The sequence below is a fragment of the Emys orbicularis genome, chromosome 4, assembly GCF_028017835.1.
Source record: "Emys orbicularis isolate rEmyOrb1 chromosome 4, rEmyOrb1.hap1, whole genome shotgun sequence".
In the NCBI taxonomy this organism is placed as follows: Eukaryota; Metazoa; Chordata; order Testudines; family Emydidae; genus Emys; species Emys orbicularis.
The window spans coordinates 46,450,189-46,478,091 of NC_088686.1; the positions used below are offsets into that span (position 1 = coordinate 46,450,189).

At 41.0% G+C, this 27,903-nt stretch overlaps 1 protein-coding gene across 1 annotated transcript in view; it reads right to left on the reverse strand.

The window, feature by feature from the left end:
- The window catches only part of MIPOL1 (mirror-image polydactyly 1), a 276,027-nt gene that overhangs the window by 153,205 nt on the left and 94,919 nt on the right, over positions 1–27,903 (reverse strand). Inside the window, exons 7-9 of the mRNA XM_065403050.1 lie at positions 15,178–15,307; positions 6,967–7,000; positions 6,536–6,706 (exon numbers count right to left, since the gene is read on the reverse strand). Coding sequence (XP_065259122.1) covers positions 6,536–6,706; positions 6,967–7,000; positions 15,178–15,307 — 335 coding nt within the window. The remainder of the gene's footprint in view (positions 1–6,535; positions 6,707–6,966; positions 7,001–15,177; positions 15,308–27,903) is intronic.

Sequence of the window (27,903 nt, forward strand, 5' to 3'; positions counted from 1 at the left end):
TGACCCTGGGAAACGTGCAGGTCATCATAGATGGCTTCGCCGCGATGGGATTCCCAAACTGCAGTGGGGCTATAGATGGAACTCACATCCCTATCCTGGGACCGGACCACCAGGCCAGCCAGTACATTAACAGAAAGGGCTACTTTTCAATGGTGCTGCAAGCACTGGTGGACCATAGGGGACGTTTTACCAACATCAATGTCGGATGGCCAGGCAAGGTTCATGACGCTCGTGTTTTCAGGAACTCTGGTTTGTTTAGACGGCTGCAGGAAGGTATTTACTTCCCGGACCACAAAATAACTGTTGGGGATGTGGAGATGCCTATAGTGATCCTCGGGGACCCAGCCTACCCGCTAATGCCCTGGCTCATGAAGCCCTATACAGGCGCCCTGGTCAGTGATAAAGAATTCTTCAACTACTGGCTGAGCAAGTGCAGAATGGTGGAGGAGTGTGCTTTTGGACGTCTCAAGGGGAGATGGAGAAGCTTACTGACTCACTCTGATCTCAGCAAAACCAATATCCCCATTGTTATTGCAGCTTGCTGTGTGCTCCACAATCTCTGTGAGAGCAAGGGGGAGACGTTTATGGCGGGGTGGGAGGTTGAGGCACATCGCCTGGCTGCTGATTACGCCCAGCCAGACAGCCGGGTGATTAGAAGAGCCCAGCGGGACGCGCTGTGCATCCGGGAGGCTTTGAAAGCTAGGTTCCACAGTGAGCAGGGTAACCTGTGACTATTAAGTTTGTTTAAAGAGAAGCTGAACCTGCCCCCGTTTCTTTACCCAGTTAATGTTGACTATCCTCTCCAGTTACATCCCCCTTCACCCCGTTTCCCCCCTTCCAACACACCTTTAAAAATAAAATAAATGGAACTTTGTTCATTAACACCGTTTTCTTTATTAAGGGTTTCGTGGTAAAGGGTTGAAACTGGGACGCAGACTGTGGTGGGGAGCGGGTGTAGTGATGGAAAGGATGCTTCTAAACTCGAGGAATGACAGGCTCCTGCTCCTAGAGCGGTCCGCAGTGGTGGACTGGTTGTTTCAACAGAGCCTGCCACCCCTCCTTTTCAGGACTCTGTGTGTGGGGGCTATGTGACTTTGTGGCGGGGAGGACGGTTACAGATCCCCTGCTGCGTGGCTTTGTCATCCAGACTAAGGACCGCTGCATAAGATCTGTAACCGCCCTCCCCCGCCACAAACTCACATAGCCCCCCCACACAGAACATGAAAACCACCTCCCAGACTGACCAGGGTGCCTAGTGACTGCAATGTGTGTGTGACCTGCTGCTGAACCTGCCCCCGTGTCTGTACCCTGGTAAAGGTGACTGTCCTCTCCAATTACCAACCCCCTTTCCCCCCTTCAAACACACTCTCCTCTAAAAGAACCTGACGGAAACAGTAATTAAAAGAAATGTATTTTTTATTAAGAACTACACAGGTAGGGGATGACACTGGGATGGGGGCTTGGGTGAGGTGCTTTTGGAGTGAAGGAAAGGACTTATCAAAACTTTGGGAATGAGAGCCGTCTGGTACTTGAGCAGTCTGCAGGGGTGGAGTGACTGTTTTCACGGCCCCTGCCGCCCCTCCTTCTTGGGACTTTGGGTGAGGGGGGGATGGGACTTTGTGGCGGGGGAGGGCGGTTAGAGATAGACTGCAGCGGGGCTCTGTCCTCCTGCCTCCGGTCCTGCAGAACATCTACAAGGCGCCGGAGCGTGTCCGTTTGCTCCCTCATTAGTCCAAGCAGTGTTTGAGTCACCTGCTGGTCTTCCTGCCGCCACCTGTCCTCCCGTTCGCTGTGTGATCGCTGGTATTGCGACATGTTCTCCCTCCACTGGGTCTGCTGTGCCGCCTCGGCTCGGGAGCAGCCCATAAGTTTGGAGAACATCTCGTCCCGTGTCCTTCTCTTTCGGCGCCTAATCTGCGCCAGCCTCTGGGAGGGGGATGCCAGGGTAGGCTGGGAGACACTCGCAGCTGTGGGATGGGAAAAAGGGAGTGAATTCCTCACAAAGATACATTTTTGTGAACCATCGACATAGTCTTTCTCTGTGAACAAGACCATGCACAGCACCTATCACATGCGCACTCAGGACAAGGTCGAATTTTCGGCCTTCCCATTCAGTGCCTGGGGTCTTGGAGTACAGATCACACAAGCGGGGCAGGACAGCGGAATTCGGGTAGCAGGCGGACATGGTAAGCCGTAGACTTTTGGCTGCTGAAAGCTTAATTTATAGCAGTGCCCTCCTTTCACGTTCAAAGCAATGCCCCTAGCGTTGGCCAGTTCCTGCTGCCGGCAATCCGGCCAGCATGAACTCTGCCCCTGTCCCACCCTCCTCGCGGCTGTCCCCGGGAAAGATCCCTGTATGCTGCCCCTGACCCGCCTCCACCGCGTGGCTGTAAACCGCCGGTTACAGTTATGTAAAGGAACAGGCAATCAGTCCCAATACTAACATTCCCCTAATTTAAAGCAGGTCACCATGAGTGATATCACTCTGATGAGGATTTCGGACACTGAGAAAGACCGCATGCTGCGTGAATGCCAGCAAAAACCAGGGCCGTATGCGGCCATGCTGTGCGAGGCACTGATCCCAGAGTACTTGCTGCTAGCCTGGCGCGGAAAAGTTTCCTACCATGGAGGACGCAATAAGGCCGCTCTCCCCAGGAACCTGATGCAAAGGCTTTCAAATTACCTCCAGGAGAGCTTCGTGGAGATGTCCCAGGAGGATTTCTGCTCTATCCCCGGACATATTGACATAATTTTCCAGTAGCTGCACTGGCAAGGACTAAAAAGTAGAGCGCCTAGGGCAAACTAATCATGAAAAACCAGACATTTTGAGATACTTTTGCAGTAGTTGCACTGGCAAGGATTAAAAAGTTAAGCGCCTAGGGCAAAGTAATCATGAAAAACCCATTGTTAATATTCCATTCCTGTTCTGTTCAAAATAAATGTTTACATGTTTAAAACACTTACCGACTGATCCTTCCCCTGATTCAGGGTCACGGTTAACGCCTTGGGAGGGTTGGTAGGGGATCTCCATGAGGGTGATGAAGAGATCCTGGCTGTCGGGGAAATCAGCGTTGTAAGCGCTGTCGACTGCCTCGTCCTCCTCATCTCCTTCCTCATCTTCCCCGTCCGCGAACATCTCCGAGGAAGCGGCCGTCGACAATACCCCATCGTCAGAGTCCACGGTCAGTGGTGGGGTAGTGGTGGCGGCCGCACCTAGAATGGAATGCAGTGCCTCGTAGAAACGGCATGTCTGGGGCTGGGATCCGGAGCGTCCGTTTGCCGCTTTGGTCTTCTGGTAGCCTTGTCTCAGCTCCTTGATTTTCACGCGGCACTGCGTTGCATCCCGGCTGTATCCTCTCTCCGTCATGGCTTTTGAGATCTTCTCGTAGATCTTCGCATTGTTTTTTCGATCGCAGCTCTGAAAGCACGGACTCATCGCCCCACACAGCGATCAGATCCAAGACTTCCCGATCAGTCCATGCTGGGGCCCTCTTTCTATTCTGTGATTGCATGGTCACCTCTGCTGGAGAGCTCTGCATCGTTGCCAGTGCTGCTGAGCTCGCCACAATGTCCAAACAGGAAATGAGATTCAAACTGGCCAGACAGGAAAAGGAATTCAAATTTTCCCAGGGCATTTCCTGTGTGGCAGGTCAGAACATCCGAGCTCGGACTGCTGTCCAGAGCGTCAACAGAGTGGTGCACTGTGGGATAGCTCCCAGAGCTATTAGCGTCAAATTCCATCCACACCTACCCTAGTTCGACACGGCCATGTCGAATTTAGCGCTACTCCCCACGTCGGGGAGGAGTACAGAAATCAATTTAAAGAGACCTCTATGTCGAACTAAATAGCTTCGTTGTGTGGATGGGTGCAGGGTTAATTCGATTTAACGCTACTAAATACGACATAACCTCCTAGTGTAGACCAGGCCTAATAGAAGTAGGTCCTCTGACTCCACCCCTTTCCCTGCTGCAGGAGCCCTCTCTTTGCATTGTGTATGCACCCCCTGCACAGTGAGAACAGAATTTGTCTCTAAATGCCTATTGTTTATTCAATATGTACATTAAGATGCAGATCCTACTCCCTTTGAAACTAAAAAATGAAAAACTTCACACCATCTGATGCTGCAAAGCAACTGTGCCAACACATGTCCTCAGAAATTCTCTCTTTTTAATATATCTGTCCTGAGCAAAGAATGAACCAACAGAGGAAGGAAGTGTAGTGAAAAAAAAAATCTCTGAACAGTTTCTTAATCACCCAGCTCATTCATGGCATTTCATGAAATACAACTTTCCAGATTCCCAGAGATATTATTTCATCTTAAAGAAAACTTACTTATTTTGTAATGTTTGTCTTCTGTGTTTGGAATGCGGTGGGGGGAAAATGCAGAAAAACAAAAAATAAAGGAACCCAACATTAATGCCTGTTGCAATTCCATAACTACATGAACATTACATGGTTGCATGCCAAGTAGAGGTGGCTGGCCAGGGTAAAATAGGGTAGAACGTAAGAACAGAAGTGACCGCAGAAGAGGAGGAAGTTTCAGGGTTTGGAGAGGACACTCTCCTACCTGGTAGTTTCTTGGTGCAATGTAAATTCAACAACAAAGACCATAAAACGACTTTAAAAACTAGTTAATCCCCAGATGGATGCTACTTGGAGACTGTATAATTTAGATAATTAAGGTTCAGGGAGGATGTTGGGTTTCTGGCCCTCTGAGAGGCAGAGCCAGATCACAGCTCTTGCATGGGGTGAGTGCTTAATGGCTGTACGTACCCCCATCTGAAGTCTTCTTATTCTCCCCCAGCTGCACTCCCAACGTGATCTGACTATCCCTATGACCTGATCCCAAAGGACAGAACCCAGGAATGTGGAAACAGGTCATATCAGGTGTTAAGTGTAGGAGCAGCCAAGTTTGGGCACAGAACCCAAAGCGATTCTATGGTGAGGTACGACTCGTAGCCCATGGAAGCAACTGAGGAGCAGGAGGGCTCTCTGCCTGCTTCAGGGAAGGGGCACTGTGTTTTTTGGTGAAGCTAGGGAGATGGAAGGGGCCACGTGTTCAGAGGTATCAGGAGCAGGAAGGGACATCAAACATCTGTTGATTATAGTAAAATGGTAAAGACACTGAAAACCAGAACAGTATATCAAGGACCTGATTTTCAGCTCTTGAATGCAGAACCCTAGGGAAGAATTTGCTTGTCTTAAAGAGTAGTTATGTGAGACAGGATTTCTCTGCCATTTATAATGGTTATCCCTTTACAAATATTGAGGGCCAAGTGCACTGTTGCCCTGCACCTTGTGTGCCCATTTACACCATCACAATGACTGCCCTGCACCTTTAAGTGTGTGTGTGGGGGGGGAGTAATTTGGCTGGATGGCCGAGTGAACAGAACAGTGCTTTATGGCTTGGGGAGGGAATGAAAACTGTTGCAAAAAGGTCAGCATGGTCACTGATTCATCCCCTAGGAATGCAGAATTTAAGAGAGGCAGCTCTGGGCCTGAAGCCTCCCTTTTACACAGAGCAGTCTGAAGCAGGACCCATCCTCCCTCCCCTTTAGGTGGTAAAATACCAGGTTTGGTTTATACCCGCTGTGAACATCACACTAGCCGCCCCTTTTTTAGGGGGGCTGGGAAGGAATTTTTCCCTTACCACTATATTGGTCTGGGTGCAGTTGGGTTTTTGTTTTTTCTTTTAAACCTTCCCAACAGCAGGTTCAGCCAGGGCTCTGTTCATGCATGGCATGATGAGCGGTAGGCTACATGTCGTAACTCATTATTTAAGTGTAGGGTGGATGTCCAGTGCAGGTACTCCATTAGAAAGCTATACAGTGACCAGATAAATGGCTTGGAAAAGGACTTAAAAAGAGGTGCTCATTAAAGGAATGAACGAGGAGTGGTTGGGGACTCCTATGATTGGTACAGCAGGGAGCCAACCCCCATTAGCTCACCTTAACCCTCCATGAGGGGGATGGATGGTAAGTTCCTAGCAATGGATTTACTGGAGGGACCTGGATGGATAAAGAGGGGGAGCTGGTAAAGCCCCCCAGGTAATTACAGAATAAACATGGGGTTACCTGCACTGTACACTTTTATCTGCTGGGTAGTTCCAGATATCTAATAATAAAGTTGCAGCCTGATTAAATCCATGTCAAATGTCTTCTGTCCTTCTTTCGGCATAGCCAGACAATGAGCTGCACAACTGAGCTCTTAGCAGTTCTATAAAGGTTAGTACTTTGGAAGCTATACTTAAAAAAAGAAAACACAGAGAAGCATCTTTTGTAACCAGAAGTATTAGATGCAAAAAAATAATCTTTTCTCTTTGAACAGTGGCTTGCAAACATTGTTAAGGCCATTTTAAATAGCATTCCTATGGTACTACAATAATTGCATAGTGTTCAGGAGTTCTCTATGTGGAAGGACTTTTTAAAAAGCGAACTGTGAACAGGAAACATGCATGGAAGACTTTGTTTCCCCAAAGATGAGGGAGAGAGAGAATTTGGCATTGAATGTTTTTATAGACTAGTAGGGACTTACTTGAGACAAAGCAGCATCCCGTTCTTCAATCACTGCATTCATTTCCTCAGCTGTTATTTTCTTTCTACGCTCCTTGGTCCTGTGTATTCGATCCACAATTATAGCTCCATTCTTCTGAATAGCTATCCCTGTGTCTGCATTGTTTATTCTGTTCAGTAATTCCTGTAATGTCTACCACCAGCATTATATGTTAGTCAGACATGAAGTTTTAATATATTTTATTTAATATAGGGTTTTAATTAATAGGCACATGTGAATTGTAAATTGACTGAGTGAAGTTATTGAATTTTCATATTGCAGCAAAGATGTACATTATTAGTGTGTCAATTCTTCTTTTTTCCCACATCTTAGTTCTTGAAACCCACTCAATTGAACTTAAGCCTCTAAGATATAAGACTGACATCAAGAAATCTCCTCAGAGAATGGCTTACCATGTCATTTTCTTCAGGGTTAATATTTTCTAGCCTAGAAAAAAGGGACACAGAAAGCCTGATCAGTAGCATTTCCTTAGTGCAGCAAAATGAGTTCGCTTTTTAAATCTTTAGAACCTCAAGTAATTTCATTCTACTAGTCTTTAGAGTCAACCATGACACTGAACATATTAAAGTGCCACCTGCTCGACTCCATCTTTCAATAATGCTCCATATCTTCAGCACTGACTTCAGACTGTTAAGTTATTAATGTTTACTGCTATATATGACTACAAGGATCAATTGTTCATATGTGCTTAGATGAAGAAAGTTCCCTAGTGATAGAAAGCACTGGTGCTCTTATTTTATTTATTTCTGGACTTACAACTTTAACCTGAAATTATATTCTTGTTGTCTTTATTGCACCCCAAAATGAAATGGGACAGTAGGTTGGGGGGGGGGGGGAAGAAAGGGTTGTTTTAACAAAATGTAGTTCTTCCCCTCCACCTAGGAGGACAAACATTATAGTTAAACCTCACTTAGAAATTTTGTTTTATCCCATCATAAAATATAGGAGTTAATTTAAGCCTCCGGTGGTGCGCTTCCTTAATTCTGGAACAAAAATATTGAACTCTTTCTTTCCTTGTTTCGCTGGCACATTTACTCACATGTAAAGAAACAATAAACAGTTTTGCTGAACAACTACAATTGTGCTCTGCAACAGCAATGAGTAATAGCACAAATTTCTGCATACAGAGGTGATTAAACAGGAAATTACACTTTTTTCTATAATAATTAAAAAGTTAATTATAATTAATATCTAAACATCTGATTATTTACGGAACATTTGGGGGTCCAAAATACAGAGATTAACACCTTGTTAAAAATAAGCTTAAACATTAAAGAAGTGCAGCCTCACCCAGTTCATAGATACTTAAGCAAGTGGTGGATCCAGCACATACTAAGTAGCTTAAGAAAAAGCAGTTCTGGCAGAGGCTGTAATGTAACATTTCAAAAACAGATACTGTAATCATCAAACTTCCAGTGTCTGCCAAAGAACTAGGTGTAATTTGTACTGTGATGCTGTTGTCAGAGATCACCCTTCAAACATCCCTCTGCCACACAGCAATTGACAGTGTACTAACCCTGTGCCTTTGAATGCACTAGTCTTCGTGACCCTAAATATGGTATAGCCTCTTATGCACACGAGGCTAGGAAATCAACCCATTCTTGCCATCTGACCTTTGACATTTAATACTAGTGCAGTTACCTAGTATGGTGATTAGTGAATTTCCTCTGTGCTTTTTGATCAATTTGTACAAGTTCATAGTCAGACAAAGCCACCTGAATTCTTGTAATCAAGGGAAGCAACTCAGAAAGGAATGCTCTATTGCTGCTGTATAGTGGAACACATTTATTTGGGAGGTTCTGAGCAGATGGTATTCCCAGCATACCCCAAAACAGTAAATATGTGGTGAGTAGGTTTGAACCTTACCTCTTTGATGAGATTTGACCTTATTAACAAGTTTACACACAAAATGTAAACTCCAGCCTGAACTCTCACTCCTAGCTTGGTTATCCCTAGAGTTCCTCCTTTAAAACAGATCAGTCCAAGTCCCTAGATTCCTCTGACTAATGGGGCCATCATCATTTCAAGAGCAGGCAAATGATCTACACCTGCTACTGTGAGTCAGCAGGGTTCAACTGGCATTTCCCTATGCATTTCCAACACTGCTAACAGGGTGGGGTCAACAGTAGAACCCAGCCAACTAGAAGGAAAAATGAGTATTATTACCCTTTGTGGATAAGGCTATCTCCTAGATCTGATTTTGGGCCAGAGTTATGGGCAGTGATACTTAAGAAACTTGTAAAACTCAATTGACTAACAGCACACATTAAAGGCAGCCATACTATTGCAAAGGGATCTAGTTTTATTTTAACCCATTGGCAAGTGGCATTTCTCAGCTTTATTCTCTAATACAATCATCAAGTATAAACAACAAAGCATGAATGCAAATTGCCAACTCTCAGTACCAAGAGGTTGAATACAAATGTAGAACAATAATGGGGGCATTTCTGTCTGGAAAAATGCAGGTTGTTTACTGTGTAAAAATCAGCAGCTCCACCAAGAAAAAAATCTGTAAGGGAAGCTTCATGAGAATAGTTTTTCTAATTAAGTCTTTCCTACCAGTTATCTCTGATACAGAAACCACATTTACTCTAGGGGATTAGAGTAAGAAAAAATGCCTATTGCTTCAGCTAATAAAAATACCCACAGAGAGGCAGATATCCATTTTGCCCCAGAGAAAAGAAACAGTTAATGAGGTTTCCTACTAAAGTCAAATATTTAAAAAGTAGCAACTAAGTACAATGCAAAATCGATTGTATTTACTTTATGTGGTACAACACTTACAGATACTATACTTGCTACTGTGAAATACTGTCTGTTCTCAGTGATACAACATATTATGGGGATGAACTCAAGTTGCAGCACAATTTCCAGAATTGTGAACATTTGGAACAATACACAATTCTCATTCTGCAAAGAAGGACCAATCCTAGGGCTCAGAGTGGGGAAATAGAGTCAGATATATCATCTTGATATTCTTTACCTGCCTGATACATGGAGCCCTTTAGTGGCTTCATACAAACAGACATGCTTAGGGCTCTCTCTAGCTCCCTGGAGCAGTGGTTCCCAACCTTTTTCTGTTAGAACACCTCTCTACTGCCAGTTCAGCAGATGTCATCTTTCCTTTCTCTCTGGCTATTTTCTCTCACTTCTCCTTTCTCAGGTGCTTCCCCCCCCCCTTCTTATCTCTCTTTTCTGTATACTTTTTCTTTATTTCCCTTTTTAACTTATTGCTCTTTTATATGTGCTTTGCTGGCTCTTCTTCCCTTATGCCCCCATACTCTCCTCCTTTCTAGTACTCTGTTCCCCTTCCCCATATCCCCTCGCACCAGTAGGGTGACCAGACAGCAAGTGTGAAAAATCGGGACAGGGTGTGTGTGGTAATAGAAGCCTATATAAAAAAAAGACCCAAAAATTGGGACTGTTCCTATAAAATCAGGACATCTGGTCACCCTACACACCAGAAGCCTTTATGCTGCTGTTGTGAGAGTTGTCTGTTGGTGAAACCCAGGGCTGAACAAGAGCCATGAAAGGAGTAAAGCTGCTGCCTGAGCCTGACACTTGGAACTGTACACAAGCTGCTCTTGCAGCGTGCTCCATTGGAGTCCACAACAAAAGCAAAGAGGGAAGGGGAATGGCTTATAAGAAGCTAACTATTGTTTCATCTTCAGATGCAGCAGCACATTTGCAGAGAGAGAGAGAGGAAGAGTGAGTGTGTATTGGGGGGTATCTGGGTCCTGCATCTTTCTCCACCCACACTAGACCTCTGCATTCATAACAATGTAAGAATGGTAACACTGCATCAGACCAATGGTCCACTGATCCCACTCTCCCATCTTCTGCCAGTGGCCAGTGCCAGATGCTTCGGGGGAATGAAAGAACAGGGCAATTTATTGAGGGATCCATCCCCTACCATCGTGTCCCAGCTTCTGGCAGTCGAGGTTCAGGGACATCCTGAGCATGGTGTTGTGCCTTTAGTTTGAACCTCTATTATGGTGTTTTAAAGAAGTTTCCATACAGCTTGCAGGGATTTCATTCATGACTGTTCCTTTAATTTCCTCCTCATTTTTGTGTAGTTCCTCTTTTTGAAGTTAAATGCTACTGTGGTGGGTTTCTTTGGTATTTTCCACCCTACAGGGAGGTTAAGTTTAATTACATTATATTTGCTATTACTAAGCGATTCAGCTACACTCACCTCTTGGACCAGATCTTGTGTGCCTCTTAGGACTAACTCAAGAATTGTTTCTCCCCTGTGGGTTCCAAGTCTAGCTGCTCCAAGAAGCAGTCATTAATGGTGTCTGGAAATTTTATCTCTACATCCTGTCCTGAGGTGACATGTACCCAGTCAATATACGGATAGTTGAAATCCCCCATTATGATTGAGTTTTCTGTTTTTGTAGCCTCTCTGATCTCCCTAAGCATTTCCCAAACGCTGTCACCATCCTGGTCAGGTGGTCGATAGTATCTTTCTACTGCTATACTCATATTAATCCAGCATGGAATTGAGATTCTATGGAATAGTTTGATTCATTTAAGATTTTTACTATGTTTGTCTGTATGCTTTCCTTCACATATAACACCATTCGTCTAAATGTATCGGTTTCAATAAAACTTTTGTTGGGATGGGTCCTCAGGTCCAGAATGCAGTTTCTGGTCTCTCTCTCTTCCCCCCCTCCTCCTCCCCCCCCCCCCCAGCACTCTCCTGGGATGCAGGAGACTCAGATTCAAGTCCCTGTTCTGCCTCTGGCAGTCTTTCCCACATCTCAAGTGAGTGCCCTAATCGCTAGGCCTTAGATCCAGTCTCTCAATTTGTCCTGTTGGAGCTGTTCCATCTTATATAAATATTTAAATATTCATTGGACAAGAATGTATCACAGCCTCTCTCATGTTCTGATTCATTCCTATGTCGACCAAAAACCAAGTTAAAAACCATGAACATTTTCATGAAATAGAAGTCTTGTTTTCCAGCCAACCCTAGCGCTCATACTCTGATGCTAGGTTGTCTTCTCAGAAAGACAGAGGCCCCAGGGGCAGTGGCGATATAGGACCCTAAGAAACCCTTAAAAAAACCCTGGCTTTTGGAGTCTAGCCTGGGGGTCAGCAGTAGTGGGAGAGGAATCTATATGAACATAACATAAGAACATAAGAATGGCCATACTGGGTCAGACCAAAGGTCCATCCAGCCCAGTATCCTGTCTACCGACAGTGACCAATGCCAGGTGTCCCAGAGGGAGTGAACCTAACAGGTAATGATCAAGTGCTCTCTCTCCTGCCATCCATCTCCACCCTCTGACAGACAGAGGCTAGGGACACCATTCCTTACCCATCCTAGCTAATAGCCATTAATGAACTTAACCTTCATGAATTTATATAGTTCTCTTTTAAACCCTGTTATAGTCCTAGCCTTCACAACCTCCTCAGGCAAGGTGTTCCACAGGTTGACTGTGCACTGTGTGAAGAAGAACTTTCTTTTATTTGTTTTAAACCTGCTGCCCATTAATTTCATTTGGTGGCCCCTAGTTCTTATATTATGGGAACAAGTAAATAACTTTTCCTTATTCACTTTCTCCTCACCACTCATGATTTTATATACCTCTATCATATCCCCCCTTAGTCTCCTCTTTTCCAAGCTGAAAAGTCCTAGCCTCTTTAATCTCAATCCCTTTTTGAATGATTCCTAACATCCTGTTTGCTTTTTTGACTGCTGCTGCACACTGCGTGGATGTCTTCAGAGAACTATCCATGATGACTCCAAGATCTCTTTCCTGATTTGTTGTAGCTAAATTAGCCCCCATCATATTGCATGTATAGTTGGGGTTATGTTTTCCAATGTGCATTACTTTCCATTTATCCACATTAAATTTCATTTGCCATTTTGTTGCCCAATCACTTAGTTTTGTGAGATCTTTTTGAAGTTCTTCACAGTCTGCTTTGGTCTTAACTATCTTGAGCAGTTTAGTATCATCTGCAAACTTTGCCACCTCACTGTTTACCCCTTTCTCAAGATCATTTATGAATAAGTTGAATAGGATTGTTCCTAGGACTGACCCTTGGGGAACACCACTAGTTACTCCTCTCCATTCTGAAAATTTACCATTTATTCCTACCCTTTGTTCCCTGTCTTTTAACCAGTTCTCAATCCATGAAAGGATCTCCCCTCTTATCCCATGACAACTTAATTTACGTAAGAGCCTTTGGTGAGGGACCTTGTCAAAGGCTTTCTGGAAATCTAAGTACACTATGTCCACTGGATCCCCCTTGTCCACGTTTGTTGACTCCTTCAAAGAACTCTAATAGATTATTAAGACATGATTTCTCTTTACAGAAACCATGTTGACTTCTGCCCAACAATTTATGTTCTTTTATGTGTCTGACAATTTTATTCTTTACCATTGTTTCAACTAATTTGCCCGGTACGGACGTTAGACTTACCGGTCTGTAATTGCCGGGATCACCTCTAGAGCCCTTTTTAAATATTGGCATTATATTAGCTATCTTCCAGTCATTGGGTACAGAAGCTGATTTAAAGGACAGGTTACAAACCATAGTTAATAGTTCCACAATTTCACATTTGAGTTCTTTCAGAACTCTTGGGTGAATGCCATCTGGTCCTGGTGATTTGTTACTGTTAAGTTTATCAATTAATTCCAAAATCTCCTCTAGTGACACTTCAATCTGTGACAATTCCTCAGATTTGTCACCTACAAAGGACAGATCGGGTTTGGGAATCTCCCTAACATCCTCAGCCGTGAAGACTGAAGCAAAGAATTCATTTAGTTTCTCCGCAATGACTTTATCGTCTTTAAGTGCTCCTTTTGTATTTCGATCGTCCAGGGGCCCCACTGGTTGTTTAGCAGGCTTCCTGTTTCTGATGCACTTAAAAAGCATTTTGTTATTACCTTTTGAGTTTTTGGCTAGCTGTTCTTCAAACTCCTTTTTGGCTTTTCTTATTACATTCTTGGCACTGTTTATGCTCCTTTCTATTTACCTCACTAGGATCTGACTTCCACTTTTTAAAAGATGCCTTTTTATCTCTCACTGCTTCTTTTACATGGTTGTTAAGCCACGGTGGCTCTTTTTTAGTTCTTTTACTGTGTTTTTTTAATTTGGGGTATACATTTAAGTTGGGCCTCTATTATGGTGTCTTTGAAAAGTGTCCATTCAGCTTGCAGGGATTTCACTCTAGTCACTGTACCTTTTAATTTCTGTTTAACTAATCTCCTCATTTTTGCATAGTTCCCCTTTCTGAAATTAAATGCTACAGTGTTGGGCTGTTGAGGTGTTCTTCCCACCACAGAAATGTTAAATGTTATTATATTATGGTCACTATTTCCAAACGGTCCTGTTATAGTTACCTCTTGGACCAGACCCTGCGCTCCACTAAGGACTAAATCAAGAATTGCCTCTCCCCTTGTGGATTCCTGTATCCATTTTCATTTAAAGTATCGAGAAATTTTGTTTCTGCATTTCGTCCTGAGGTGACATGTATCCAGTCAATATGGGGATAATTGAAATCCCTCACTACTATTGAGTTCTTTATTTTGATAGCCTCTCTAATCTCCCTTAGCATTTCATCGTCACTATCACTGTCCTGGTCAGGTGGTCGATAATAGATCCCTACTGTTATATTCTTATTAGAGCATGGAATTACTATCCATAGAGATTCTATGGAACATGTGGATTCATTTAAGATTTTTACTTCATTTGATCTAGTCTTGTAACCAACGAGTTTGTGCTTGACAGACCAGTCTGAGACAAACAAAACCGAAGGAGATGAGAACAATAATTATGAAGAAACAGCATTCTGGGTTCTGGTCTATCCTGGAATGGGAGTAGTTAAGAGTGTGTGTGTGGGTGCGTGCACGAGAGCATGCATATTTGGGTGGGAGGAAGGTGGAAATTGTTGGGCAAATGAGAAATAAAGGGCAAGCTAGAGAGGATGTACTGGGGAAACAGGGAAAAGGAGAAAATTAGGGGTGGGCAAGAAAGTGAGGAGAGGAAACAGTAGAGGAAGAGAGAAAGAGAAAAGAGAACAAAAAGGATAAAAAAAATAAAGGAAAAGAGAAATAGAAATGAGAAATTGAAATAGTTCTTCCTAAATTAAGAATGACTTTTGCATAAAAGAGAAGGAGTAGGAGGGTAATGCACATAATTTTTTCCACACTTCCACTGTAATTAGTAGATATTTTGCTAAAAGAAATGTCTAGTGGGCTCAAAGATTCAATTGATTTCCTATAGAGTGCAACTTCTGACTGACAACCTTGTACTCCATGTGAAGAAACCCCTGTATGAAATGTCACACTTCCCTGATTTATCTCTGAATAAATCAATAGTGGATCTTTTTCTTTCTTTCTTTCTGCAACCAGAATCATTCACCTCGTTCTCCATCTGGGGAGAAAAACATGACCTCGTTTGATCATGTTTTTTTTTTTTTAAACCTACACATACAGCTGGAATATTGAGACTATTGCTGTCCTCTTACATTCTATCACACTGAAATTCATGTTAAGATTTACCACATGTTCACTTTTGAGTTCTATTAGGTTTCCCTTGGCTTCCAATAACAGTCATCTTTTTACACATAGCAGAAAAAACATACATACTCTTTAAGAGACTGCTCCAAATGCTTGGCTCGAAGAAGTGCTTCATCTCGCTCTTCATTGGCTAACTTAAGTCTAGCCATGACAGCTTCATCACGTTCTCGTTGAGCAGTATAAACTTCTTCCACGAGTGCTGCAAAAATGACCAGCGTGTTTAGCACAGCTTTAGTTGTATCCTCACATGGGGCCCTATCTAATGTCTATTGAAATCAATGGTTTTTCCACTCACTTCAGTGTCCTTTGGATCAGGTCTTGACTGTACTTCCTATACATAACATTTGCTAATGTGAAGATACCATAACAAGATTTTGCTTTACAGTTTTGAGAATATCAAAGTGCTATTGCTAGTTAACATACCTAGAGGAACAAGGAAGGGACAAGGTTTCAAGATTGACCTTCAAACTCATCACACAGAACAAGGAAACCATCCCTTGTGTGAAACAGTGACTCTGAATATAAAGCTAATTCCTGATGCTCACATTCATATCAGATATAACTAGACCCCTTCTCTTACAGCAAGACATCAGATTAAGAGAAAGGATCTCCTGAAGTTGCTTTTAACACCACACTTTAACCAGCCCCAAAGTGGTGCACAATTTAGCTCTTGCATGGTGCCTCTCTGGTATTACAAAGATAACATGGTCAGCACCCCTCTCTCCCTGTCAAGCCTTTACTTTATTGTTAATATATCATTCTATTATCTGTTAAAGCATTCAGGGACCTTTGAGCATTAGGTGCCAATAAACTAAGATTTACTGTTAGTTTGCTCCCAAGGACAGAAACCTTCAAGTCATTCTTCACACTGGGCTTACTTTTTCTTCCTACATCTCTCTTGTCAACATGGCTAACACCATCTCTGGTACACCGTCAGAATCCCTACCTCAACCCTGCTTCTGCTAAAATCTTTATTCACACACCTTCATCATTCCCCCTCTCTAATATTGCAGATCTCTCTTTGCAGTCATCCTAAATCCCTATTCTCAACTTCAGGGCACTCAGGATGCTGCAGTGAGACTACTTTTATTCCAAGAAGAAGGACTATATCCTCTACCATTGGCACTGGAATTGAATCTCCAAATTCAAATCAAAATTGTTTCCCCTGGGTTTCAAAGTTCTCCGTGGGCCCCTTTCACTCTAATGAACTAATCTTTAATTCACATAGTTCCCCTGCACCCAATTCTGACGCCTCCAAATGCTGGCATGTTTTCCAGTATTCTCAAGATTCTGCTGAGTCAAAGGCTATTGCATTTGTACTTCCCCCTCTATCTGGAATTCCCTCCCATTCTCTGAATCATGGATGAGTCATTTCCTTTCTTCAAGACTCACCTTCAATAGATCCTGTTCACTTTAACCTAGAGCCAACTCTGCTGCTTTTTCTATTTTAGTTTCTTTTTTCCTGCTTCACCTTTGTGCATTATTATGATGTCTGTATTAAAGTGGCTCTATCCAATTTAGTATAAAGCTCTTTACCATACTTCATGGGAATGGCACTATATAAAATTGTAATTGTATTTTATAATACACTTTTTGCTTACTACTGTACTTATATCATTGATACCAAATAAATACATTTAAAATATTTACAGAAAATATTCAAAAGACAAACTAGCAATAAAATGTCACTGCAGTCAAAAGTACCAAAACAAACTGTTGCTCATGACTAAATTTTGTTGAGAAAATACCCCATGATGAAATGTCATTTTTTTAGTTATTTTTCAGAAGTTTTAATTTTATCCATACAGATATATTCAAATACAATGACAAGTAAAACAGCAAGACTATGGATTTAACAATATCACCGCATGAAATATTCATACATAAATACTCCTGAGTGTTACAAGATAAATGATTCCTTAACAACCTCCCACCGCAAAACTAAAAAAGGGGAGAAGCATCAGATGCCTAATCTACCTGGATTCAATTGTAATACTCTCATGAAAGACCAAACATCTTCATAGTTGGATCTTATGTCTCCATAGATTAATGTCAGTTTTTCCAAGAGGGTGGTGTTGGTTTGATCAGTTAGCCAATCAAAGAATGCAAGGGGAAGAAGCTGATATCCATTTTCAGAAAATGACTCTTTTGGTCACTATAAGTGCTGCAGCAATTCATTTCCTAGCATTACTCGAACAGGGAATATCTAGAACGCCCAAAACACAGAGACTTGACATAGGGGAAACTCCTACCCTGGTCACCTTAGATAGAGTATCACAAATGCCACGCTTTCTATAGTTCTGCCTACTGTGACATTAGGACTGTTCAATAAATGATGTCATTTGAAGGGTTAACCACAAGAATATCAAAACATTTGGATGAAAATGTAGTCTATACAGTGAATATCCTTTAGCTTGCAGATTCCTTAACTCCTTCCTCGAGCAGCTTTGGCAGCTGAGAGATGTAGTTCACTGGGGGAAGGTGTGGAAGAATGAATCCTGACAGATCATAAAGAAAGGAATTCTGGGTATGAAATACTTCTGTCACCCCGTAGCAGAACCAGAAGCATTACGGGAAAGTGGATGAAAGGAGGAAGAAAGATGTGATTTTTGTGCTTCTGAGGGTAGGGCGAGAGGGCCAATCTAATAGGCTGGATGAAGGAGAATGGGGACAGCTACACAAATTGCTTCTCGGGGTATGGTCTACCCTCTTGTTCACTGTTGAAGAGGAGCCCTCTACTCAGTCACATTAGAGAGGTCACAGAAGATATGCCAAATTGTGTTTCTCGCAGGAAAATAATTTTTGTGTCATAAGAAAAAACACACCTGATTGTCCAAGAATATTCTGCCCAGATTTGGCGCATCCATCAAATACTCATTTAGATATCTTCAACCTGAATATTGTTTGGTGGCGAGAGGAAAAGAATTTTTCTGCTGCAGATGGATGTAGAGTTTGGGAGGGACACAACACCAGAAGCTACCTACCTCTTTGTGAGACGATATCCTTGCTACTATGCAAGGAATAAAGTTAGGTGGATGGGCAGAGCATGCAGCTCCAGAACTACACACATGATCTGGAGATAAAAGAATTAGTAGCACATGCAGAGAATGATTCTGACATCTGGACAGCTGTCTGGCGCAGATAAGCACTGTGTCCTTACACCTATCAGGTTCCCAAAGGGACATAAGATTTCTGAAATTTGTGATGGCATCATGGTGCCAACTGAAGAGGCCTACATAAGAGCCTCTGTGTCTCAGCAGTGCCTGGGTAAACTGCAACAAAACTGCTATGTCCCAGATAGATCTGGGATATACAGGTTGGTTAGTTTGACATGGTAAGTATTATCTGTCTGTACCATAATGTGTCTGTTTATCCTGGAGTGGAATTCCACAATTCTCCCACTTTTAGCCCAGGCCCTGGCCCACAGTATCCTGTGTATCAACTGTGCTAACTCAGCAGTCTGATTGGCTTCAGCATCTGCTGTTCTTCCCTTTGGGGGTCTCTGACCAGTGGTATATAGTGACCAGATAGACTTCTTAAACCAAAATACTGGTTATTTTAACAGTAGGAACAAAGCATTTATATAAAAAAGATTTTAAAACAACAAACAGAATCCGCATGCCTATCTTACCTAAAGGCTTACCATCCCATGATGGTAACCTTGGCAGGCCTAACTTCTTCAGACCCGCCAGCAGGGTCCATGTGTTTCAGTCAGGTTCCTCCAAAGAACTTTCCCCCGTCCCTCCTCCCCCCGAGAGAGAGACCCTTTTAAACTGTCATACTTCTTTTCATCTCCAGTATTCCTGGGCCTTTTTCTGTCCTGGTATTGTCTCTTAACAATCCTCAAATGTTTGTGTAGATGTGGCTTATCTTGAACCATTTTTTCCCTTTCAGATCCCTATTAAACTAAACCAATATATTCATACAGTAAACATCCCAATAACCATGTCAACATACAGTATTAATAAATTATTACAAAGCAACTCCAAATCTGTCACAACAGTGCTTTTTTAAAGTAATACAACGTTTTAACTTTTTCTTATTAAAAGAAAAGTTATTTGGAAAGTCAAAGAAAAAGCATGTATAAGGCTGGCTAGCCTATCCAAGCTAAAACAGAGATGGACTCTTAGCAGCAGGCACCCTCAGAAACCGGAAAAAAATGTGTTACAAGGTAAATCCTTGAAATCAGCAGAGTTCTTGCTGAACTCACTTGGCCGGTTGTAGAAGCCTTATCTGCCATCTGCCAGATTCCTCTGCTGGCCAGATCATCTACTGATTCTACATACATATTTTCATGTTCAACATGTACATTCATTTCTGACAGTATCTGACCATTTTTAGTATTTTAGTATCTGACCATTTTGTACATGTAAAAAGTTCTAAAATTATATCAATATTTCTTTTTAAAAATCCTTTCATTTCATACAGGGTGCAATTATTACAGTAGCTAAATGGGCTGAGAAATTTATTTTCACAGCAATAGTCAACATTTTAAAGAGTTATTGATATGTCATGTATAGAAGTACAGTCCCACTCCTACAAGCTACTTGGCAAAGGCAACAGAGGGTCCTGTGGCACCTTTAAGACTAACAGAAGTATTGGGAACATAAGCTTTCGTGGGTAAGAACCTCACTTCTTCAGATGCAAGTAATGGAAATCTCCAGAGGCAGATATAAATCAGTATGGAGATAACGAGGTTAGTTCAATCAGGGAGGGTGAGGTGCTCTGCTAGCAGTTGAGGTGTGAACACCAAGGGAGGAGAAACTGCTTCTGTAGTTGGATAGCCATTCACAGTCTTTGTTTAATCCTGATCTGATGGTGTCAAATTTGCAAATGAACTGGAGCTCAGCAGTTTCTCTTTGGAATCTGGTCCTGAAGTTTTTTTGCTGTAAGATGGCTACCTTTACATCTGCTATTGTGTGGCCAGGGAGGTTGAAGTGTTCTCCTACAGGTTTTTGTATATTGCCATTCCTGATATCTGACTTGTGTCCATTTATCCTCTTGCGTAGTGACTGTCCAGTTTGGCCAATGTACATAGCAGAGGGGCATTGCTGGCACATGATGGCATATATAACATTGGTGGACGTGCAGGTGAATGAGTCGGTGATGTTGTAGCTGATCTGGTTAGGTCCTGTGATGGTGTTGCTGGTGTAGATATGTGGGCAGAGTTGGCATCGAGGTTTGTTGCATGGGTTGGCTCCTGAGTTAGAGTTGTTATGGTGCGGTGCGTGGTTGCTGGTGAGAATATGCTTAAGGTTGGCGGGTTGTCTGTGGGCGAGGACTGGCCTGCCTCCCAAGGTCTGTGAAAGTGAGGGATCATTGTCCAGGATGGGTTGTAGATCACTGATGATGCGTTGGAGAGGTTTAAGCTGAGGACTGTAGGTGATGGCCAGTGGAGTTCTGTTGGTTTCTTTTTTGGGCCTGTCTTGTAGCAGGAGGCTTCTGGGTACACGTCTGGCTCTGTTGATTTGTTTCTTTATTTCCTTGTGTGGGTATCGTAGTTTTGAGAATGCTTGGTGAAAATCTTGTAGGTGTTGGTCTCTGTCTGAGGGGTTGGAGCAGATGCAATTGTACCTCAGTGCTTGGCTATAGACGATGGATCGTGTGGTGTGTCCGGGGTGGAAGCTGGAGGCATGAAGGTAGGCGTAGCGGTCGGTGGGTTTTCGGTATAGGGTGGTGTTAACGTGGCCATCGCTTATTTGTACGGTGGTGTCTAGGAAGTGGATCTCCCGTGTAGATTGGTCCAGGCTGAGGTTGATGGTGGGGTGGAAGCTGTTGAAATCATGGTGGAATTCTTCCAGGGTCTCCTTCCCATGGGTCCAGATGATGAAGATGTCATCAATGTAGCGTAGGTAGAGAAGGGGCGTGAGTGGACGAGAGCTGAGGAAGCGTTGTTCCAGGTCAGCCATAAAAATGTTGGCATATTGTGGGGCCATGCGGGTGCCCATAGCGGTGCCACTGGTCTGGAGGTATATATTGTCACCAAATTTGAAATAATTGTGCGTGAGGATAAAATCACAGAGCTCAGCAATAAGTTGTGCTGTGTCATCATCAGGGATACTGTTCCTGACAGCTTGTATTCCATCTGTGTGTGGGATGTTTGTGTAGAGAGCCTCTACATCCATGGTGGCTAGGATGGTGTTTTCTGGGAGGTCACCAATGCATTGTAGTTTTCTCAGGAAATCTGTGGTGTCACGGAGATAGCTGGGAGTGCTGGTGGCGTAGGGTCTGATCTAACTAACCTCGTTATCTCCATACTGATTTATACCTGCCTCTGGAGATTTCCATTACTTGCATCTGAAGAAGTGAGGTTCTTACCCACGAAAGCTTATGCTCCCAATACTTCTGTTAGTCTTAAAGGTGCCACAGGACCCTCTGTTGCTTTTTACAGATTCAGACTAACACAGCTACCCCTCTGATACTTGGCAAAGGCAGACGTCTGCAGCTGCATAGAGCCCTACTGAGTTCAGGAGAGCTGTAGGACTGGAGCATAAGACTAATTCTTCAAAGTTAATAACGAAAAGAAACACCCAACTGCAAAAAAATATGATTATCTCCCACCCAGTATCAAGCTCATATTTGAAGATAAATAAGCAAAAAAGGATTTTCCCTAGAGCTATCCCTGCATGAATGTGCAAGGAGTGTGGAGCAGGGGACAAGGTATGCCTTCCCTCCCCCCAACTCCAATGGAGGGGTTGAGCTAATCTCAGTCCTTGTGATCCTATGGGGACTAGGACTGAATGACACTAGTCACCCCAAGGATGGCCAAGAGTAGCCATGGCCACACCCACTCCAGGGGCAAGGCACACTGAACCCTCATATGCTGTTGCGGTGGCCATGCTACCCATGTCCACTGGAGAATTCTGGGAAGCATTATGTCATTAGTGAGCACTGACACATATCTAAGTGGCTTATACTTATCACCTTCCTTTATCGAAAACAGCTCTATAAATAAGGACCAAAAGAGTGAACCGAAAAAGAGAGTATTATTATATAATTTAGCATTCTGTTACAGAAAAATACCACACCTTTACTTTTCTATATAGCATCTTTCAACCGGAAGGATCTCAAAATGCTTTACAAACTTTATAAAGAAATCATCACCCACTGAAACGCAGCCACCTCTGGAGTGAAACAGAACATCTGTTTAACAGTGCAACATTTTTATGCTATATTTAGGACAGGATCTGAAGCATGAGAGTCCAAATAAAACACCATGGGAGATATTTTGATAAAAAGAATGCAGTTATCCAGGTTGGAACATCAGGATCGACAGCCCTATCTATGCTTATGAAAAGTGTCATGGGATCGTGAATAAACATAATCAGGTTCTTATGTCCACTACAAAAGATGGCACCTCCAGCAGCACAATAGCTCATAGTTTCATGTTAGCACACTAATTCAGTGCCTGACTCTAAGAAATGAGAACCAGCTACTTAATCACCAATTCCACCCTCCTGGGTTTTCCTTGGAAGCCTGCCATCGAAGTACCAACCAACCCTCCCCTGTTTATCTCGAGAGCTGACCAACAAGAATAAAATTTTGTATACAATTTCCCCCACCTTGAAATATGACACATGAACTGAATATGTATATTCAGGCATTAAGTTAAAACAAAGACTTGTTTTTTAGCAATAGCACGTATATCTCAGGACATGCAAGAGTTAATAGAGGTTATTCCTACAATGTTAGATAAAATTCACCTAATGAAAAAAACACCCCAGACTGTTATCCAATGCTTACTAAAAGTGTACTTGAAATCTATTTATATATTACATTGAATAGCTAAATTTTATCTGCTCTGGAATAATTTAATAACATCTTCATCTTTGTAACCAAAAACCTATTATACTGGAGCTCTTTATTTCAAAATGATCATTATGCTAAGCCCATCGACTCTAAAACATTTTTAGTTTTTAGTAAAGAAAACAACTGTAAACAGACAGCTTTGGTGAGGTAGATAGCTATTACAAAGTTCACTTAGAAAATCAATATAGCATTTTAGTTGGAATTTGCTCATTAAACACCCACAGCTCTAATGCAAATTATGATGGAATGAATAAAGCAAATACATATGCTTCTTTCTTTTTATTAAATGTAAAATCTGCTGTTAATTGCTTCTGGTATGTCATATAAACTTTTCTCCTTAACTATTAAACAGAAGCTTTTACAAAAGTCATTAGAGAATCTTTTTCTTTGACTTGTATAAATTTCAATATTTGTTCAGTAAAGGTTCACAGCAGTTAAATTACATTAACAAATATTATTAGCTACTATGTAAGCCAACTAAGTAAAATACTTATATTGCAGGTAAAACAAATCATTGGGTGTTTACAATAATATTTGGATATGCCCATTTTTAAACAAGCTTATCAAATATCCTGTAATTCTTAGTCAAATGAGAAAGACTCAAAGTAGATTTTTCCCCCAAATACTCAAATTTGTTTAGTAAGCTAATTGTTTTCTAATATGGGTGAAAGTAAATATGAAGAAGATGAACCATACCAAGTATGAGTTTACTGAGTCAAAGTAGTGTACATATTTTCTTAGTTAAACCTGATTCTGTTGGCAAACCTGCCTTCCACACTTTTTAAACTACCTTTAAAATACAGTAGTAGCAAGAGAGCGTGTTGGAAATCATTCTAGTTTAAACATTAGTTCATGATTCTCCAAACAACAGAACTTTGGGGGAAGGGAGGGAGTACGTTTCCCAGGAAAGAAGACTGTTTGCTGATTTCCTAGAGGTCATCTGTGTAAATAGAAAAGCTGAATAGGAAAGGCAAGAAAGAAGAAATTGTTAGGATTTAAAACATCTACCTCAGCAGAAATCACTTAACATTATTCCTATCAAAAAATGAAAAAGCCAGAATAAAGGCAAGACCTTACAACAAAAAGATGAGATCACTATCCACAGTACTATCTCAGAAGATATAATAAATATTACAGCACTGTAAGGATTGACTTTCAGAATAATTCCCTGTTACGAAATATACCAATATTTTGTAACTTTATAAGGTGTTTTATAAACTAAGTAATAAAATTCTGCCTTATGCATATAGATGTATATATATGTGTGTGTGTGTATGTCTCTCTCAGAACAAAAGCCAAAAGCTCTAAGAAGTACTGCAAGGTTTTATTTGTTTGTTAGTATTTTGTTACTAACTCTAGTTGTGATTGTTTATTGGGCATTTTCATGGAATAAGAGTGGCAAAAGTAACTTGCTGTTAATAATATATTGGTGGATGATATGAGGGTTCTTTTGGTTTTGGATTTAGTATTCAAGATTAGTGGTTGTTGAACTCTGCATGACCTGGGCTTTTCTTTAGAGTTGGTTTTGGAATTATCACAGTACTTGTAATGGTTATGCATAGTATGTATTTTTAATGTTGTGGTCAATGCTGGGGGTAACGGTTCATTTTTATGAAGAAATGCTTGGAATTTCCTTAGTTAAAATTTTTCAGAACTGAAAATAAAATATTTCTAAATCTTTTTTACTATATGATTTGACTAATACTTCATATAGCTCTATAGAGAGTTAAGATTTAGTTTGTGGGAAAACAAAGTAAATGACGTATTTTCTATTTCCCCCTCCCCACCGAACATATATTAAAGTGAAAGTAAAATACAAGAAACACCACACTTGGTAAAGTCATACTTTGAATGTAAGAATTCTGTAATGGGTCTCTTGTTTATTCTGCTTAGTTGTTTCTATGAAGGATCTGTCAGCTGAAATTTATCCCGTGGAATAGGTGTAAATGGTTTGGGTTTTTTTTGTTTGCGCTTGTTTTTGGAAGGAGGGCAAGCGTGGGGAAAGAAAGGAGAAAAACAGGGAAGAGGTTCACTAAGAACCACCTTCCTTTTCACCTTTGCAGCCTCCTTCAGCATTGGGGTGCCCTGTCCTTCTGGGCAGAGAAGACTTTGGAACCTGTCTATGCCATTTCTAGATAGGCCAGTACTATTGATATTTGTTTAAAAACACCTGCCAAAACTCAATTTCCATTAAAAAACATCTTTTCTTTATTCATTTATTTTAGAAATCAAAATAAACTGACAGACTTTTTTCAAGTTTGGGTCTAGTCATTAACACCCAGTTCTTATTTTAGAAATTGAACTTATAATAGTCAAATAAGCTGAAACAGAGTAATTACATTACTGTGAATGTCATTAAAATGTACTATTAATCTGCCTCCACACACACATTGCAAAATGCTGATAATCCCTGGAAACGTTCTAAACGTAAAGGCCCTGTTCTGCTCTCACTGAACTCAATGGCAAAACTCCCATGTCTTACTACTACTTCTTTTTTTTCTAAATGATGAGTAATGTTCTGCTATGAAACGGACACCTGACCAGGTTCTTCATTGCGATTTTGAAAATGACCATTCATTTATTTTAAATTTTGTCATGTAACTAAAAATTAGAAGCACATTGCTGATGAACAAAAATTGCAAAGCATTTTTGACTGGTCTATACTAGGAGTTACCGACTACACGCTATTTACATATAAATGTGACTCTGTAGATAAAGCAATCTGTACAAACACAGATAGATGCACTGACACTTTTATTGCTTTGTGTTTGCTATATGTATTTAGTTTGTTGTATTCATCTGCTCCTAAATTTCCAATGCTGTAAACACACTGATTTAACTAAATGGCTAAAACGGTTTAGTTGGCAGTTATCAAATGTGGCTCTGTACTGTGGTTTCACTGTGTACTCAGATCCAATTCAGTGAAAAAAGAAAAAGAATTTTTGTGGGTTTAGATACCGACTCTCCACAGGACTTGCCTAACCTGGCTCTTGTGAAAGCTAATCCTTGTACAACTTTAACCCCTCTGCTTTCAACATACTGAATTCCACACAGCTGACTTCAAAAACTGCACAGCAATCTTGTTCAGCCTTTTTCTGTGAATAACTGTTGATTCCTGAATAGCTTTATTTAATTATTTTAATGGAAAAAGGATTGGTAAGTAACATGGGTACGTATACAAATGTAAAGCACATTATGGTCATGTTTGTGTGTTATACTTCAACAGCTATAGCGGGTTTAGTCCATGCTATTCCTTAAAAAGAAGATGATTTGAAGTCCTTTCTTTTGTGTATAAAGGAAAAACAGCTCTTGTATTTACGGTTTACTTGGCATCATGGAGCAAAAACTCACTAACAGGGCCTTATCTGAAATAAATGCTGGATTTATTTTTACATAAAAGCAAAACTGTACATGGCTTAATAACTAAAATACTGAACTTGTTCCATCCAATCAAATTTTATACTTTAGATAGTTGTGACCTCTATATTGTTTTTGTACTATTGACATTTCTGATCATTTCAAAGTAAACTTTAAAGTGAAACATTCATGATGTTGCCAACGGTTCTTCATCAGAGTTGCAAAGAAAAATCTACATTGTCTGTTCTTTCAACAGCTCAGTGTACTTTCCCATCCTCATAACTCCCACACTATTGTCTTTTTAAAGATTTTACTATTTATAAAGACACATTTTGATAAAACATTTAGAAAGTGGGTTTGCATAATGCAACATTAATGACAAGAAAACCAAGAAATAATTATGTATACTGTATACACAGTGAATAATTATACACAGAGAGCTGAATAATTAGTGAAAGTATATGCATTACATACTTTTTAAAAACGTAGAATGTCATACGTATTTAGGTTTATAAACACAAGGGTTGGGAACTAGTGAGTTCTTTTGGCTAAAGCCCAATATTGGCCTTATTTCAGTTTAATTGGAAGAGGATCTTGAATTCATCTTCTCCATGAGTTATCAGGAACCTGGATTTCTCTTTGTACCAAAGGTTAATAAGAAATGTGTCTGCAAAAGTCAAACAGCATTAAATACCAAAAACTGATTATTATTCCACAGGAGTTGTTCTGTCATTCATAATCTCTCCATGCTCCAACCTTCCTCAGCTAATCTTTAATGGATGACATGCAAGAAAGAAAAATAACTAACATCTAAAAAGGGGACTCTACAGCAAGCTTTTAAAGAAATGGAAAATACTTTTCTCAGTGCTAGAAATAACCCCCACTGGCACTTAATTAGTGAAAAGACCACTTAAGTAAGAGGAAATAAGTAATGTTAAATTAAACTTTAACTCCAGCCTGGCATCCTATTGGATGTTTTGTTTTCTTCAATTTTGCTGTTTGAACTGTTGCACATTTATTCAGTAATTATAATTTTTTCAAGTAAATTTAGGACATTTTAAATAATGCTCTCCACTTCATTATGTTCATCCTCTATACCACGTCTGAGTATTCTAGAGAACTGCACAAACTTTAATACATAATATTAAGTACTTGAACAGACTAAAAGAAAAAAAGTTTTACTGTACTATAGTTCCATTGCTACTTTTTTTTTTTCTGAGACAGAGAGAGAGACTGACAAACATATAAAGCTGCAAAACAGGTATAACTGTAAGTGATATGGAACTCAAACAGCAGATAATAGATTGAGAAAAAGGTGGGACTTTTCCTTTTTTATTTTTAAAAACAGAGAAAGATAGGAAGAACCTCCAAAAGAGTTCACAATTTGCATAAAACATAGCAATATAACTGGGTGACTTTTCTATAATATTTTAAACATTCATATAGCAAAATTCACCGACCAATCTTTTTCCAATACATTCATATATAAACACAAAAACAAATGTTCCTTAATTATCTACTGGATTTTTAATAACAAAATAATATCCCGCTTCAAATTCAGGGATCTCAAAGCACTTGTCTCACAACTTACAGTGCTCTAGAGCTGTGAAAAATTTTACCTTCACAGTA